Raw genomic sequence first — 17780 nt, 5'->3', positions numbered from 1 at the left:
CACCCTAAGATGAAGGCACTGTGGACTATGGAGCAGAAGAGCCAATTAGATCAGTGTTGACACTATTAATCTCCTGGATCAACCAACCTCAAATTCTTCCATACCCATGTATTTTCCAGCTATATGAACTAATACATTCCCATGTTGTGTAAGCCAAAAAAAAATAAAAATAAAAATAAAAGGGGAAAAAGGCAAAAAAACAAACAAACCCAAACCCCAAAACAACAGCAAACAACAACCACAACCACAGGGCACAAGATGAACAGGGCAGACACAGTCCCTACTCTGAAAGACTGACACAGTCCTGGGAACAGGCAGGGACCTGTTGGTGTATGTCCCTGAATGCCATGCTCTAACTCTGTGGTGACTTGGTCAGGCCTCGTGCAGATAAATTCCTCTGGTGGCAGTATGGAGGACAGATCTGTGGGGGCCAGACTAGAACCATGGGGTTGCAGAGCACCAGGAAGCTCAGTTATTGGCAGAGGGAGTCAGCCCCAGTGAGGGATGGCCCTAGGGCAGCAGAACTCTATTGTTAAAGATGGTGGTGGGGTGAGGAAGGGGAGACTGTCCATGATGTCTCCTAAGATGGGGTAAGAAAAGGAGCAGCAGGTGTTGCTGAGGGTGGGGGCTCAGGCTGGGCTGCCTGGAAGGCAGGGTTGGCAGCTCACCTGAGCCAGAGCTGAAGCTGGCACTCTAATGCCTTTGGCCCACATCCTGGATGGGACACCTAAGTCTGTAACTACAGTTCAGACTTAGAATACTCCCCTGCTCCCCTGCCACCCCTGTTGCCCACCAGATACAACTAGCTAGGTGGAATTCTCCAGGTGCCTGTGTAGTGCACTGCTCTCATTTATTGCTGAGGCTGTAGGCTGGTTTTCATTCATACCCTCTGGGGAGCATTTCAGCCTTCTATGACCATGTCCTTCCCACATCCGAGGGAACACTCAGGTCAATCTTGACAAGTGTTCCTGAAGGCAGGGTCACAGCAGAGTGGTGCCCAGAGCCATGTGGAATCCACAAGGCAGGAAGCCCTTCCAGGGCTCAGGCTCCCTGTGCTGCTGGGGCTGGGCATCCTCCTAGCTGAGCCTCGAGGCCCCTCTCCTTAGAATTGTTTGTTTGTTTGTTTGTTTATTTATTTATTTATTTATTAATGATAGTCACACACAGAGAGAGAGAGGCAGAGACACAGGCAGAGGGAGAAGCAGGCTCAATGCAGGGAGCCCGACGTGGGACTCGATCCCGGGTCTCCAGGATCGCGCCCTGGGCCAAAGGCAGGCACTAAACCGCTGCGCCACCCAGGGATCCCCTTAGAATTGTTCTTAGTGGCCATGCCTTCCCTGCTAGGTCACCTCCTTCAGTAACAGTACCAACTGGCACAGGAACACAGGCCTCAGAGAGAGGCAGGCAGGGAGCTGTCCCATCCATGAGTTTCCCTCTGCTATTCCTAATGGGGAAAGGGAGGCTGATTTGGCTCATCTTAGCTCTCTGATTTCTTAGCAATTCAAGCTGGAGTGATTTCATCGACCTTCTTTGTTTCCAACATGGGGCAAGCAAGAGTATCTACAGGGGTGCAGGCTTCAATGGGGCAGTCCTGCCCTGTGCTGGGAGGCCCCCATGGACTATGGGCTTCATGCATTCTTCTGGTGCCTTATGGTTTTCCTTATATTTAGAGAAAAACTAAAGAAATGTTTGAAAATGTGGAGAACTACAATGAGAAAATGTAAGCCCTCATATCCTTCTACTCTTGTTATCAATTTCCATCTCCTTTCTATACTACACAGTGCCATATAGGTAGAAGGATAGCTATAGAGACATATCTACATATCTCCTTCATTCTTAGACACCACTGAATTCTTAACAGTTTTTCCAGGAAAGGGGTAGAGGTGGGAAAGACACACCACGTTCAATATATATTAATAGATTTAAGAAAAAACTAAGACTTGAAAAATAGATCTTAGAATTGAGAAAATAGGATATTAAAAAAATTACACTCTGCATATATAATTGATATCCAACTTTTTTTTCCCACTTTAATAGTTATATATGACTATCTTCCTATAGCTTTTGCAATTGTGCAAAAGGCCAGACAAGCCAGGGTATCTTGGGTTTGACTCTGGCCAACTCTTTACATCCCCATCAGCTTATTTTCCACATCTGTGAAGCGAAGATGGCAATAACCCTTCATTTCATATGGTAGTTTTAAGGATTAAAAGCAACAATAAAGGTCAGTGCCCTGCTCCTAAGTATCTTGATTCAATCAATTTGCTCTTCCTCGCCACAGGGATCAGCAGCAAGTGCTTTTCTAACTTTCATGATATAACTGGCACCTCCGGGTGTTGTGGAGGACAGAACGACAGGACAGGGCAACAGAGGCAGGCGGTCAGAGGGCATCAAGCTTGATGAGGAAGGGGAGTGGGTGAGGAGGGTTGCTGTGAAATCAGGCTGCAAAGGCAGGCAGAGGCGCGACCAGAGGGCTGGATGCCAAGCCACGGGCTGCGGATGGCCCTGACTGCTTATCTTGTGGGCTGAAGCACAAAGAGTGGCACAGGGGCTTGTCAATAGCCTGGTGAGGACTGTCCTGGGGTCAGCAGCACATGACAGGCAGCAGAGAGGCGCAGGCCTGAGCCTGGATGCCGGTATCGGGTGAACAGTTCGAAGTTTGAACTTTGGCTCAGCCAGACTCTAGAGCCTGGAATGAGAGGGTCCTTAGCTCTCCTGCACTTCAGTTCCTCTACTGTAAAATGGGAAATTGCTTCACACCTAAGAACTTCCACAAACCCCCAGCACAGTGCCTGGCAGGGATTAGGGGATATAATGACAGCACTGCTAATTATTAGCACCATTTCTAAGCAGGAGCCAGAAAAGGACCTGGCAGGATTTGAGCTCTGGTCTAGGAAGTGGCAGTATGTATAAAGGTTTTGTTTCTCATGTTACACGGATCTGTTCTTGGTGCATATTCTATTACTTATACCTGCATGGCGGTGGGCTCATGGCCTGATTTCTCTGGGCCTTGCTTTCCTCTGATGTGACATAGGAACTGTACCATCTACCTTGCAGAGCTGCTGTTGTGAAGATTATAGAAACTTTATCATGAATCTGGCCCAGCATGACTGTCCAGTGAATGGCAGCTCTTCTTTTCTTTAAGAAAGCAAAGGAAGAAAGCCATCCTAAAAGTAACAAGGTCCAGTCAGATAGTGAGCATTTAGGGCTGTTAACTAGGAGCTATCAGGTCTCTCCTGGTCCTACTGAGGAGGCCAGGACATGAAATCCCACTTTCTTGTCACTATTACCAGCAGATGACAGTTGTGTTGCTTGCCACAGAAAGTGCCCAGCTATCAGAGGAACCGCATATGGCTGTAGGGTGCTTGGTCCAGAAATGCTCAGGCTATGGTCGGCCAAGATGCAGCCACCAATGGGGAAGCAGCTGTTGGTGGCCTCCCTTGGGAGCCTGACAGAATGTTCAACATGGCTCTTAGAAAAACAATTTTTGATTAAAAATCGCTCATGTAGGGGAAAATAACGATGGGGCTAATTCAAACTAGAATGGGTTGAATATCTGGGATACAGCTTATTGTCAAATACATATCACAAATTGGTAATACCTTCAAAGTGACACCTATCACGTTGATAGCCTCTTTCAGCTGAGGATGGCTTGTACACTGTGCAAGTTCTTCGCATATCCAGACTCCGAGGGAGCAAATAGCAATGCATCTTTAGAAAAAGAAGTAAAAGAAAGGAAACTCAAAAAATTTAATATATTTTCTTGGTATTTTCTAGTGACAAAGTATTTTAAATCTTTTTTACAAAATGGCCAAAACTACAGACATGTTAACAGAGTGTCTTCCTGAGAAAAAAGATAAGAAGCCCTCAATAGGAAAAAAAAAAAAAAAAAAAGGAAGCCCTCAATAGTCCAGTTTTCAGGACACATAGAAATATTGATATTGGTTAGTAATTAAATATTTAATGAAATAAATGATCTATTTCCTGTTAGTAGTCACAGAGCACATATCAATTATTTTTGTTGACATTTTTAATTACATTGTATTGCTTCAAGATAGTTTTGAGGAAGAATCAAAAACATGAATCTTAGAAAATGATTGGAAACCGAGTTTTTAATTGTTTTCCTTACAGTAAAATGCACATCTACTACATATTTCATTATAAAGAATACCTGAATACAACTGTCAGAATCAGCTGCCCTGCTATTGCTTTTAAGCAATATGTTAAGACAAAGCCTTCTTCAAGTTGCACAGTCCTTTAAAAATTACCTTTTTCAGTTATAAATCAATTTTAAGAGGTAATTCTCTGTGAAATTGATATATTCTACTACCTTTCTCAATGATCAAAAAGTCATATTCCTGTTAATTTTTTCTGAATGCCCACATATAAAATTAAAATACTTGCTCCCAAACCTGTTCACTTTCAGAACAAAAGAGGGTTTTCAAGCCTATACTCAGAACCAGATGTTATCCATAATATGTATATGTTGTTCTTTGTACGAAGACGTCATATCCAGAGCTAATAAACTAAACGTACTGCTCCGCTCTCCACAATGAAAGTTCTTTGCATTGAATATAATTCAGCAATTAAAATTAATATATTTTGAGGCTTTAAAACCACCATGTTTCACTGGATTCTTGCCTCTTTAAATTAGGATAGGATAAGTGCTTCACAACAGGTTTATTAAAAGCACTTGGGAAACTATGCCACCTACCAAAGTGCACTCAGGGAAAGCACGTGGCCCAGTTTACAAGTATACGTGGTCTTTTTTGATTCTCTGACATCAGTATGATACAGGAGCTTGACACGGTTCAAACTCTCAACTGAGCAGTCACCTCTTGCCTGATTCCAACATTTATTCTCAGTCTACAAAAGCACTTTATATTCTTAGTTTGTACCTGTTTGTCACATGTTCTGTATGACACAGAACAGCCTCTTTATTTTCCCCCAGCTTAACTCAGACTCTGATTTTCAACCCACTAAAATCTATCCAACATGGAATTAAACGCTAAGTCATATTTTTACCACTTTAAGAGCCTCTCTTCTTTTGCAAGCTTGCATGTATGTGTGTATATAAATACACATTTTTTTTTACAACCCATTAACCTATCTGCTAAATATAATTCATTAAGAGTAAAGATCTCTCATTTCTTAGGAACATCTCCATTACCCCGTAACTATTAGCTTTGCACACTGGAGAACATTTTTGATCCATAAAATGGTTTCATAATGTGAACTACTCTCATCTGCCTTGAGTTTTTCAGCCACACTAGTTTATAAGCAGCTCTTCAATGCCATTTTCTCTTTGAAATTTATCATTTACATTCCCCATTTAGCATCTTTACTATTCTAACACTCTCAATTATTCCTTATGCCTTTCAGTTTCTGTCAGAGTTAAGTTCTCTGTATTCCAAATATGTCTTTTGTGATCCCAAAAGAGTTCTATTTCTCAAGACTTTTCTTTTAAGCTAATGACAGTACCACCTTCACTCTCCTTTAAATGCCAACACACTCTCTGGAGACCATTTGCTACTTTGCCATCTCACACCATTCTGGTTTATGTAACAGAAACTTAGTATTTTTTTCTTAACTTTTCTACATTATTATCACTCATGACTATAACTATCTTCTCTTGTAATTAGCCTCCATTTATTTGAAATCTTGATCATATTTCTCCTTACATCCACTTGCATGATCTAAATTTCACTAACTCCATGTTTCATACACAGCTAATTAAGACTGAACATATCATACACATTTCTTTTTTTTTTAAGATCTTATTTATTTATTCATGGGAGACACAGAGAGGAAGAGACATAGGCAGAGGGAGAAGCAGGCTCCCTGTGGGCAGCCTGATGAAGGACTCTATCCCAGGACTCTGGGACCTTGCCCTGAGCCAAAGGTAGATGCTCAATCACTGAGCCACTCAGGTGTCCCATCATACACATTTCTATTCGATTTTTCACTACAGAGAAATTTGGCTTCCTACGGTAAAGAAATAATGGGGGGAAAGGTACTGCCAAGACATGTTAAAGGTCTGAATGTCATAGGTAAATGAAAAGGACAATTGAAGGATTTTTCCCAAGTTTCTGGATCGAAAATCTGGGTAGAAGATGGTGCCCTTTACTGAGATGGAGTTGGAGGGACAGCCAGGAGACTAAACGGTTCAGTAGTGGTTGTGTTAATTTTGCATGTGTTAAGACATCCAAGTTGAGATGTCAAGTAGACAGCTTAATACATAAGCCTGAATATATATAATGGTTCACAGAAGAGGCCAGTCAAATAAATTCAGTATCATCAGTATCAACAATTCAATGGTATTTAAAGCCTGGTTACAATGAATAAGAGAATCTAGGAGAGTCATAGAGGGAGAAGAGGACCAGCCCTAAATCTTGAGTCAGTCTAACATTCAGACATTAGGTGGAGGAGGGAGACAGAACAGGAGCAGCTGCAGTGATATAGGAATAAAATCAGAAGAATATATTCTAAGGAAATTGCATTGTTCAGGAAGAGAGGAAAGACAGACTAATTCCAGAATTAGGAAGACAAGTATGCATATTAAAATTCCTAAGGTAATGTCTAAAAAAATGGAGTCTATGATTTCTACAACAAGAGAGACAATAAATGGAATGTGGGGGAAAATCATCTGAAAGAAATGAAGGAAGAAAAGGAGAGGGGGAAAATGAAGGCAAGAAAAGGGACAAAATGAGAGAATACTGAGAAGGACCAATAACAAAGTATGAAGGCAGATAAAAGAAACACATCCAAATGTGTCAGTAATTGCAGTAAATGTAAATGAACTAAAGATTCAGTTAAAAGATCAAGATCAGACATGATAAATATATAAAATAAAGAATTGCAATTTTTGCTAAGGCATTCTTTTTATTTTTAAGGATTTTTTACTTATTTATTCATGAGAGACACACAGAGGCAGAGACATAGGCAGAGGGAGCCCCAATGTGGATCTTGATCCCAGGACCCCAAGATCATGACCTGAGCCAAAGGCAGATGCTCAACCACTGAGCCACCCAGGTACCCCTTTGCAAAGGCATTTAAAGAGAAGAATATAGAAAGGTTAAATTTAAAAGGATAGAAAATATTATTTTAAAATATCTGAATCGATATGAGACAAGAGGTCTTTAAGAGAAAAAAAATCATCCTTAGAAATAAACAGGGTCAGTACATAAATTAAAAGAGATATGATTCTCTATAGAGATTTGATAATTCTATACTTCTATGCAGCTATTAATATAGCTTCAAAATATGTAAAACAAAGACTGACAGATAATACAAGGTAAAATAGATGCACCATAATAGTGGGAGACTTTAATACATCTTCCACAGTAAATGATTAATATGGTGAAAAAAAATTAGAAAGGATGTAAAATATTTGAAACACACGATTAAAATATTAATTGAATGCACATATCTAGAGCAGTACACCCAACAACTGAAGCAATGGTATATACATTTTTTTAAAGACTTTTATTTATTTATTCATGAGAGACAGAGAGAGAGATAGAGAGAGAGAGAGAGAGAGAGAGAGAGAGAGAGGCAGAGACACAGGCAGAGGGAGAAACAGGCTCCACTGCAGGGAGCCCGACGCGGAACTCGATCCCAGGTCTCCAGGATCACACCTTGGGCTGAAGGCAGCGCTAAACCGCTGAGCCACCGGGGCTACCCTATACATGTTTTTCAAGCCTACACAGGGAATTTGCAAAATGTGACTATATATTGGACCATGGAGCAAATCTCAATAATTTCAAAGACTGTCATTTGGCAGATAACATATTTGATCTGTGATGCCTTTAAGACATCAGTAACAAAAAGATAAGTAAAAATAACTATATACTTAGGAATTAATATATTTCTAAATAAATCATGACTCAGTGAATCATAATGGAAACTGAAAGAAATCTGTAGTGGAAAAATATTACATATCAAAACATACAGAACTCAGACAACAGAGCACCTAGAAATAAACAAATTTAAATGCTGACATTTGTAATGAAGAAAGGTTGAGTTAATATGCTGAATTAGGATACTATTATATTAAGATATCAGAATTAATATACTGATAAAAAAAGAGAAGAAATGACAGAATGTAATGACAGTAGAAGGAAGAAAGAAAAAAGAGCAGAAAGTAGAGAATAAAAACAAATTAGAATAAAGAGGCTGAACAAAAACAAAAGTATGTTCTTTAAAAAGACTAACTAAAGTGACAAATCTTTAGCAAGACTCTTGAGAAAAATCAGAGAATATATAATAAGGTCAGGGATTAAAAAGTGTATATAGCTACAGGATGAAAGAGATACTAGACAGCAAGAGGATAATGGAGGCATCATGTATACCAGCATATTTCAAAACTTAGATGGAATGGACAGAGTTCTAGACTAGTTTATCTAAGCTGTAAAAAAAAAAGAAAAAAAAAGAAACCTTATTATTCCTAAAATCATGGAAGAAAGTCAATGGTTAACCTTCTCATAAATAAATGACCAGGCCTGAATAGTTTACCATCAAGGTCTAAATACACAGGAGTACAAACTCTAATTTTACAACAATTCTTGCTAACTACAGAGAATGAAACAATACTTCACTCATTCTGTGAGAATATCTAACTCTGGAATCAAGCCTGACAAGGACAGGATGGGGAAGGAAAATTACAGGCCATAAATATAAATGCAACTTTCCTGAACAGAATGTTAGTCAAGTCAGATCCGGTACTGTATAATGCAATTAGAGTTTATTCCAAAATTCAAGAGTTTATTACCAAAATTCAAGGTACCCTAATATGAACAAATTGATAATGAATTTATAGCTGCTGGTAACAGGAAACTAGAAAATATAGACTAAGTTATCCACCAAAGACCACTGAAGAAATTAGTCAAAATACAAAACAAAACAAAAAACAAAGAATCCACCCCACTCCAATCCAGAAAGCCTTAAAATCATCAAAAGAGCTAACAAAGCAATGATGGTTGGTAGGCTGCTAGAGAGAGAGCAGGGCAGGAGCTGAGTCCTTGGAGGCGGCAGTAGGCTGAGCTGGGCTTCTGGAAACCTTGAGGTTAGAGGCAGAGGATGAGAAACTGATGTTCCCCTCCACTGCTTTAGCCCACTGCTCCCAGCTTGGGCTAAAAGGGCGGTTGCAACTATTTATTATGTAGGTGGCCCAGAAAACCTCTATATTGGTAACAGACTGCTAGCAACCTCAGACACCTGGCAGAAGCAACCAAAATATTTCCAGGCATTGCTAAATGTCTCCCTGGGTACAAAATCACCTCTGGTTGAGAATTACTACCCTATACATTATACCATTTTTATAAGTTTTCAGTTTATCCTTCCATTTTCTTCTTCATTAAAAAATAACAGAGGATATATGTATATATTTGTAATCTTATTTTTTAATTCTACAAAATGTAGCATGCTATGATCTTCTGCACCTTACTGTTTTCACTTAATAAAGGCACACTTTAAAGAAATTAAATAAAGCATTTTCTTGACATAATTCTTACTATACCTTTTATGTGTGTATGAGTAATGTGGAAGTGTTTTTTTTTAAACATTAACTGTTTACACATAAATTTGTATGTATCTTAAAATCCTAAAATAGTTTACCTTTTAGTCAACATTTACCTTGCACATTCATTTGGTTCCTCTGTGGCATTCTTCAGTAAAATATTTATGAGGTAATGCTAAAAACACAAAATTAAGTTAAATAAAAACTTTGTTTAGTAGTTGGTTTCCCACATGTTCTGACTGTGTTCCAGGCAGTCAGGAGTTACTGATGGACCAGGATGCTCTGGAAAGGCTCCCATCAGGGAGAACCTGAGAGGAAGGAAACACAGGGCTCAGGGGAGCAGCCTGGTGAGGGTCTTAGCCAGGGCCTCCTGGGCAAGTAAACCAGCCTGGAGAAGAGGGCTTCTGGCCATGCAATAAAAACCTAGCAAAGCAATTGAGACTTCAGATAGGAAAAGCTCAGTTTTTTTTTTTACTTCAATTAGATTATATATTGTACGTTAAATAATATATTTTAATTATGTACCATAAGTAAATAGATAGATTGATTCTGAGATTTGAAAAGCATTTTTGTTTGCCCCAAAGTCAGTTAAGGAGAGAAAAAATACTTTACTTTTATTCTCTAAGGAATTAATAACTTGACATTTCAAACTATTAGTAGTATTTAATCAGGCTAACAATGGGACTGAATATTTGGCTTACTTCAATTATTTCTTATAAACTCATTTGATGCACTAATGCAGCACAATTAGACCTAAATTTACTACAAACGATGATTCATTACATAATTACAATCCATAGGCATGATAAGCAGATCTAATAAAATACACCCAAGGAACATATCAGTTCTAACTGCAATATGCTCTGAATCTAATACATTTAATATCCCCCTAAAACAGCCTTCCAGAAAACAACAACAACTACTGAAAGATTTAAACAATAAAGCAGAATTTTCAGAGATAAGTAGATCAATGTATGATAATGGAAGAGATAACCACAGAGCTAGAATTGTAAAATACTAAACTTGAGATTCATTCAAATGCATGAGGTACCTTGACATCTTCGGTTCCTGTGATAACTTCCTTAACTTCCGGCACAGACTGTAGTAAAGGGATGTCCCGGTAGGTATTTGGAAAGCAGACAAGAGAACCGAGAATGGTGAGAGCTTCTGAATGAGGTGTCTGCACACACACGCACACACATACAAAAAAAAGGGAAAACACTCATTTTTTTCTTTTTCTAAGTCATAAACTTTACATAAGCAACATGCTTTGTTTCATGATTTTGGGAGAAAATCTTTACAATTATTTTATCCTAGATAAGAGGTATTACACTATGCCGGGTTATTTTCCTCCAGGTGAATATTTAAGTAAGAGAGGTTTGCCTAAATGAAAAAAGTTCCAAGGAATGGAAAATATCACTATACTCATATAAAACGCATTGTGAAAACTGGTCTGCAGATACATTCAGAGTCAGAAGAGCAAATGACTCAATCATGATTTTTACCTTTTATTTTTATTTATTTTTTAGTCAATGTTCTTGACAAAGCAAGGTAAGTGATATCAACTTAATATTATTAAGACAGTTAACAAAAATTCATAAGGAAGAGGGGTTGGGCTCAATTTCAGAAAGCAGAGAAAGAGAGCAGACACCACCTACCAAATTTCCTGTCTCATCAAGAACTACTTTGCAAAATAACACATAGTGTCTGATATCTAGTGAGATACAAAATTACTTGTTTGTTCATTATTGGAATTAGGTATATATTAAAGGAGACACTTTTTTCTAGATTTCAATCCAGCTAACACTTACTGGCAGCTATGATTAGCCAAGAATGGGGCAGGCACCAGGATAACAAAGGTATGCCATTCATCCATCTACCTTCTGTCTCTCTACTATTATCTGATAATTGTAACAGTAGCAGCTAACACTTATAGTGGTAGGCACTGTTCTAAATGCTTTATAAGCGCTCTTAGAATACCCTCAACAGGGACGCCTGGGTGGCTCAGTGGTTAAGCGCCAACCTTCAGCCCAGGGTGTGATCCTGGAGTCCCAGGATCCAGTGCCGCATCGGGCTACCTGCATGGAGCCTGCCTCTTTCTCTGCCTGTGTCTCTTCCTCTCTCTGTGTGTCCCTCATGAATAAATAAATAAAATCTTTAAAAAAAAAAAGAATACCCTCAACAATCCAATGAAATAGATACTATTATCATTTCCACATTACAAGTGTGAAAACTGAGGCTCCGAGAAATTAAATGGCTTTTCAAGTGACAGACCCTGATTTGCACTGAGGCCACCTAACTCCAGAGTCCCACTGGGCCTATTTTGTTAAGCATCTGAGGGTAGGAAAGTAAAGCAGAGATGGCAGTGTGGCATGTGGGGTGTGGGAGAAAAGGCAAATAGCACTGATACACAACACAGTGATGTGGCTATGAGAACCATATACTGGGGATATTGTGGGAGCCCAGAACATTTTTTACCTCTCTTGGTTCTCATCAGCACATGGGTCCAAAGACAATGTAAAACACGCAGAGAGATACTCTCTGGGAACCAAAATGAAGTAATGATTGGCTCTGCTCAGGACAGTTAGAGACACTAAGACAACCTGCTGCTAAAAGTCACATGGTGCCAGAGGAGCCAACCAGGCCAGCAGAGTGAGGCAGTGAGGTGAGGGGCAGGAGGCCTGTGTGGGCAGTGGGAATGGAGAGGGCAGAAGACCTGGGGCACCCATGGACCTGTAAAAGGCCCAGGAGCACAGAGCCCAGAGGCCATGTGGGCATGTGCTGCAGGAACTGGGGGCTCCTGTAGGCAGAGACTGAGAAAAGCACTGCAGCTCCCAGGTAGTGACTCCCAAGCCACATAGCACAGTGCCCACCTCATTCCACCAGCAGTGGCGCTATCAGTACGGAGCAGGAGTGTGAGGTGATGATGCTTTCAGGGAGATCAGAGTATCAGATGCTTACTGAAGCCAAGTGCAGGCCAAAGTGATGGGCAGCTCTATAGCATCAGGGATGAAGTTGCTATATCATTAATGGTTTATCTCATTTTTTTCTTTAAATACAAAAATTTGAAACCACTAGAGCAAACTGAAAATGCTAAGACTTGCCAAAGTTGGTCAGTGAGTACAGCTTGTTATGTGATCTGTACCACACAAAGTTCTGTGGTCACCACCCAAGCCTTTCCTCACCTGGCCCCTGGATGCAGGTACTAGTTCCCTTGGGCCTGGAAACACTTCACCAATTGGAACACCTTTCTTGGTTCCTACAGCGATCTGACAGCCTCTGCGCCAGAATGCCTCATTTCCTCTGGATCCAAACTGTGATGCCGAGTGTAGTCCTGTGCCCCCTTCTCCTTCAGATCTGTACTTACTCGCAAAGGATATTCCAGATCTATGATTTCAGTGCTTCGTGTATGCTGGACTCCCTGACATTTCTCTCTAGACCAGACTTCCCTCCTGAAGTCCAGGTTTGTATGTCATACCCCCTCAGGGGTAGAGAGGCATCTCACATTGATGAGCTCCATCTGACCTGAGTTCTGTCCTTCTCTGTGATACTACCCCACACCTCCATCAGTCTGTCCCCTCATTGGCTGCCTTTTCTTTTCCTTTATTTTTAAGTTAAGAAGATCTTTAAACATAAAAGGAGAGTGTTACAACTATATACCCAATACCAAGATTCAAGATTTTACCACTCTTGGCTCATCTGTATCCTTTTCTTTTCTTTTTTTTTTTTTTCATTTCAATATTTAAAATTCACTAAGAAGTTTCCACTTTCAATACTTTAAAGTGACTTGAAGACATTATGTCATTCCACCATGGTCCCCAGCACCCCTGCTTTGTTTTTTTTCTTTGCATACATCATTTTCTGACACGTAATATAGTCATTTCATGTTTATAACCCCAACAAAGACAGGGGCTAGATGGTTTTCACTACTTCTCTACCCCAGTGGGTGCTCAATAAGTATCTCAGGATAAGGGGTGCCTCCTGCTGTCCCCATTTATCTGATGAACACTCACTGATGATATTTCAGGTCTCTGCTTTAGCATCATTTCTCCCATGAAGATCTTTCTAGATTTTTCTTTTTTTTTTTTTTTTTTTTGAAGATCTTTCTAGTACATGTTTTCCCCTCCACTTCTCACCACAGAACTATTCTATTGCTGTCCCTCTGGGGTCTGCATGTGATTCTATCGTGGCTGCTAGAAACTCACGCACAGATATTAACACTATATCCTGTGAGTTTCTTCAATGTTGATCTAAATGCTTAAAAATAAATGTGAAGGTTCTTTGAGAATGATTATCCTACAATTTTCTTCAGAAATAAAGAAGAATAAAAATTTGTCATATTCTTTACCAAAAAAGTTGAATAAACTCAACATTTTTCTTTTTTTCTATCTTTCTTTTCTTCTTTCATCCTTCCCTGTCTCTCCTCTTTTCCCTTCCTTTTGCTTTTTACTTTATAAGAAGAAGTTAGCACATAAAAATACCAGCGTGAAATGCCAGCTATATACAGTATTAAAAAACAACTTAATTTAAAATCCAGGTTTGGATTTGAATTTACCCTGAACAGGAGAAATAAGTAGAGTGAAAAAGTAAAAACATGTCAAATAAAATTTGCATACCTAGATACTCATATTGATTTCAATACAAGTCCCTGGCAAACAGTAAAGCTTATTTCACTTATGCCATTTGCAAAGAAAAACAATTGAGTCTGAACAGATAACAGTTGTATAGAGCACAAAAATGAGAGGCCCTTTATTTTTTATTTTTATTTTTTTTGTTTTTTTTTGAGAGGCCCTTTAAATTTAAATGTATAAGAGTATTCTCTCAAAAGGCATTAACACATTGCCCTAATAGTGGAGGTAAATGTGGAAATTGCAAATAATTTCTTTTTGCAGCCCTGAATGTTCACTTAGTCTATTTGATTCTAATTTTTTAGTACAAGAATTTTGCCAGTTTTATTATACATTAAAAATATCTATTTATTATCTGCTTAAAATTTAAGTGTTCTAATATTTCTAACATTTTAAAAATATATTTTCTATTAGACTTATAATAAGCAAGATAATTATTTTAAAAATTATTGATAAAATAAGGGATAAATTTCTCTCTTTACTGCAGACATCTCTCTGTGCCACCATTTACTGGAAAATGCTAATAGACTCTAAGACAAGTCCTGCTTGTGACTGTGTAAATGTGCTGAAATATTAGTGAGGATATGATTTTTCACACTCTGGCCTTTTGATGAAACGCCTTCCCAATACCAGTGTGTCATCTTATCCTACAATTTCACACATCAGCTGCCAGGGCATCTACCCGAGAGCCCAGTTTCACATTGCACTAATGAGTCAACACCTGTTAAGAGTGGAGAAATCTGAACCTTGTTAGTGATTGCGAAGCCTCCTGGGAGTTTGGATGCTGAGCATTGTCATACTCACCGCTGGCGTGTCTGTACTGAGGACCCTGGCAGCAGCTGTGATGAAGTCCCCTACCAGCATTGAGAAGCCAGGCAAACCCAAGGAGAAGAAGCGGGGTGGACAGTGCCTTATAATGGTGTTTAAGATATCCTTAAAAAGGAAGATAAAAAAACACAACTGTAATTTTCAATAACAAAGCAAGTATACATATGGCCACTGTATGATAATCTGAGGGAACACAGGTCACAGAAATTTTTCAGTAAAAGGCAAACTGGGAGATGAGTTAGTTCAAGGGCTATTGTACCCATTTTACAGATAAAAGAATGGACACTAAGTTGTAAGATGACATGCCCCAAATCTAAATCATGGCGTTGGGACTAGACACTCCTTCTTTTACCTAAAGGTGAGCTCTTTGGACAACCTATAGGAGTGCTGAGGTAGGTATACAAATAAAACCTGCAAACATTTATCATTTCTAGTAGTCTTCAACTTTCAAAAGTTAAAGCACATTGTTACGTGAAAAAGTCACAAGTAGGCTAAGAGATGGAAATTTTCACTTTTTGGATAATTCTGTGTTAATCAATGGGAATGAATGGAGAGCAGTAATATTCTAAGCTCAGGCAGTTGGGATGGCTCTGGGTACAAGTGTGATCATGATGCAAAAGTGCAAATACAGCAGTTGCCTTTTACATGGTGTGCAGTGTGAATACCATCAACTGCCCAGACACCTGGTGTTCTTGTGACTGGAATGGCCTGTTTGTCCTTGGTGGGTGGGAGGCTAGCCCCTGCCCACCAGCTCTGTTGTGAGGCAGCCACCACATTCCAGCCTGTGGCAAAGCAGGACTCCACTACTGGGCAGCATTCCTACTACCCACGGCCAGGACACATCTCTGTAACCATCTGTGCAAATGTGTGTGTACATGGGGGATTAGTCAGAAAACCACAAACTTCTTTATGCAGTTCTAGACCATGCACATTAATCAAACCTACTGACGTACTAGACTTTATATGTCTTGTAGTTATTTAACCTATAGTTAGTCTCAAAAAACAAGCAAGAGGCATAATGCAAAAAAAAAAAAATCTAGTTTCTTTTCTCAGATTTCAGTGTGGCTATTTAAGAAACTCTTTAAAATAATCCTGATTTAATTTGCTTAAGTTAGAGCAAAGTAGTAGCAACATGCCAAATTCTAATATGTTAAGTCCTTTGTAACAAAAATAACCTCATTTCACAACATGTAATCTTGAAAGAGAATTTTTATGTGTTCTCAATACATTTTTTCCCAAGATTTATTTTTTCCCTTACATAGTGGATTCATTTAGTTTCTACAAATTGTGTTGTTTATATCCTTAAAATGACTGTACAATGCTTACTCTTTTAGAGCTCAGATATGGTAAATAGTTTAGCAAGTACTAATTTAAAGTTTTAGCATTTCAGAATTTGTCCTATACCAAAAATAGATAAACAGACAGAGGAAGGAAGGAAGGGAGGGAGGGAGGGAGGGAGGGAGGGAGGGAGGGAGGGAGGGAGGAAGGAAGGAAGGAAGGAAGGAAGGAAGGAAGGAAGGAAGGAAGGAAGGGAAAAACCTGACCCACACTTCTCCCAGGTTAATGTTTAACCTGACTTTAATCACGTCCTTTGATACACTTTAGGGTCCATATCAGCCAAGGCAAACATTCTAAGGGGCTCAGCAGATGGATGCTGTAGTTTAGAAAGTGTGTAGTAAACTCATGTTCCAAGAGTGGAACAAAAGATCCACCTTTTTCATAATTAAACCTCTGATTAATGCCCTGGGCTCCTCACCACACACCTGTAATTACTCACAGAGGTACGCATTGTGCTGGGCCTTGTCTCGGAATATCAGGCATCAAGCTACCCGGCAGCAGATGGAAACACATTTCTGTTGACATATGCTGCAGTGAAAGGATTCATGCAAACCTGGCCAGCAAGGTAGCAGAATGCCATGCATCTGAAGATTAATAATGCAAACAACCATGATGTTAACTTTGTTATGTTTGTGCTAATTCCATCTGTTGAGATGAGGAACTGAGCTTTGAACTCTGTGGATTTTTAAAAATATTTGGCATATAACTTAAATAAGCCAATTTCACCACTGGAATTTAGAGTTTAACTTTTAAAAAATGCTTTTCTGGGACAAATTTGTGGGAATTATGAACTGAATTCTTTAAGAATCTAGGGCTCGAATTTGTACATGAAATCCATTTTGCTTCACAAGATTTATCTGCATAAAGGTAATGCTCTGTAAATGGGGCATTCACAAAAAATTACTAAGTTCCCATTGATGCTAAAGACAGCAGAAATGCATGGAGCTGAGATAAAGTTCCACACCCCCTGGATCTGGGCCAGTCACTTCAACGGAACCTGTTTCTATGGGCAAGAAGATTGGAAAGAGAGGGCAAAGTAACAGATGGCTAGCCTACCCAACCCTGCCACCCACGTAAGACAGAGCCCTGAGGAGAAGCAGGGCCTGGGTAGTTGTCGCCAGTTACAGTCAGCACTGGGGTAGGGGTAATGTGGGAGTCAAAGAGGGAACTATATGGCCAGTCAGCCAAATTATGGCCATATGCCTGCTTATTTTGCTTATCCACACTGAAATGGAACAACCCAAAGATTCTATCTTTGTGGTAACATGTTAAAATTAGGAATAACTGTGTGGTGCTCAAAAGAGCAGCTGCATGTTCCCAATAAAGGCACATCCACCAAAGGCTCTACTCATTTCTAGTAGAATCTTTCTTTCACCTTCCCTTCCATACAGTAAAATCACAGCTATGGCTGGAATCTCTGGAAAAATAAAAATCTGGAAACTGTGAAAATTTCCACACACTTTCCTGGG

General features: G+C 39.5%; 1 protein-coding gene across 10 annotated transcripts in view; it reads right to left on the bottom strand.

Moving 5' to 3' along the window:
* The window catches only part of RALGAPA2 (Ral GTPase activating protein catalytic subunit alpha 2), a 327019-nt gene that overhangs the window by 125489 nt on the left and 183750 nt on the right, over positions 1–17780 (bottom strand). For all 10 annotated transcript variants that reach the window (XR_012018147.1, XR_012018153.1, XR_012018148.1 and 7 more), the window contains 4 exons: positions 14950–15078; positions 10569–10697; positions 9634–9692; positions 3603–3711 (listed from right to left, as the gene is read on the bottom strand). Coding sequence is in view for 2 of the 10 variants with exons in the window: in XM_072799835.1 (XP_072655936.1) it covers positions 3603–3711; positions 9634–9692; positions 10569–10697; positions 14950–15078 (426 nt within the window). In the remaining 8 variants the exon portion in view is untranslated. The remainder of the gene's footprint in view (positions 1–3602; positions 3712–9633; positions 9693–10568; positions 10698–14949; positions 15079–17780) is intronic.

Source organism: Canis lupus, chromosome 26, assembly GCF_048164855.1.
Source record: "Canis lupus baileyi chromosome 26, mCanLup2.hap1, whole genome shotgun sequence".
Lineage (NCBI taxonomy): Eukaryota > Metazoa > Chordata > Mammalia > Carnivora > Canidae > Canis > Canis lupus.
This window is presented reverse-complemented; position numbering and strand designations above follow the sequence as displayed.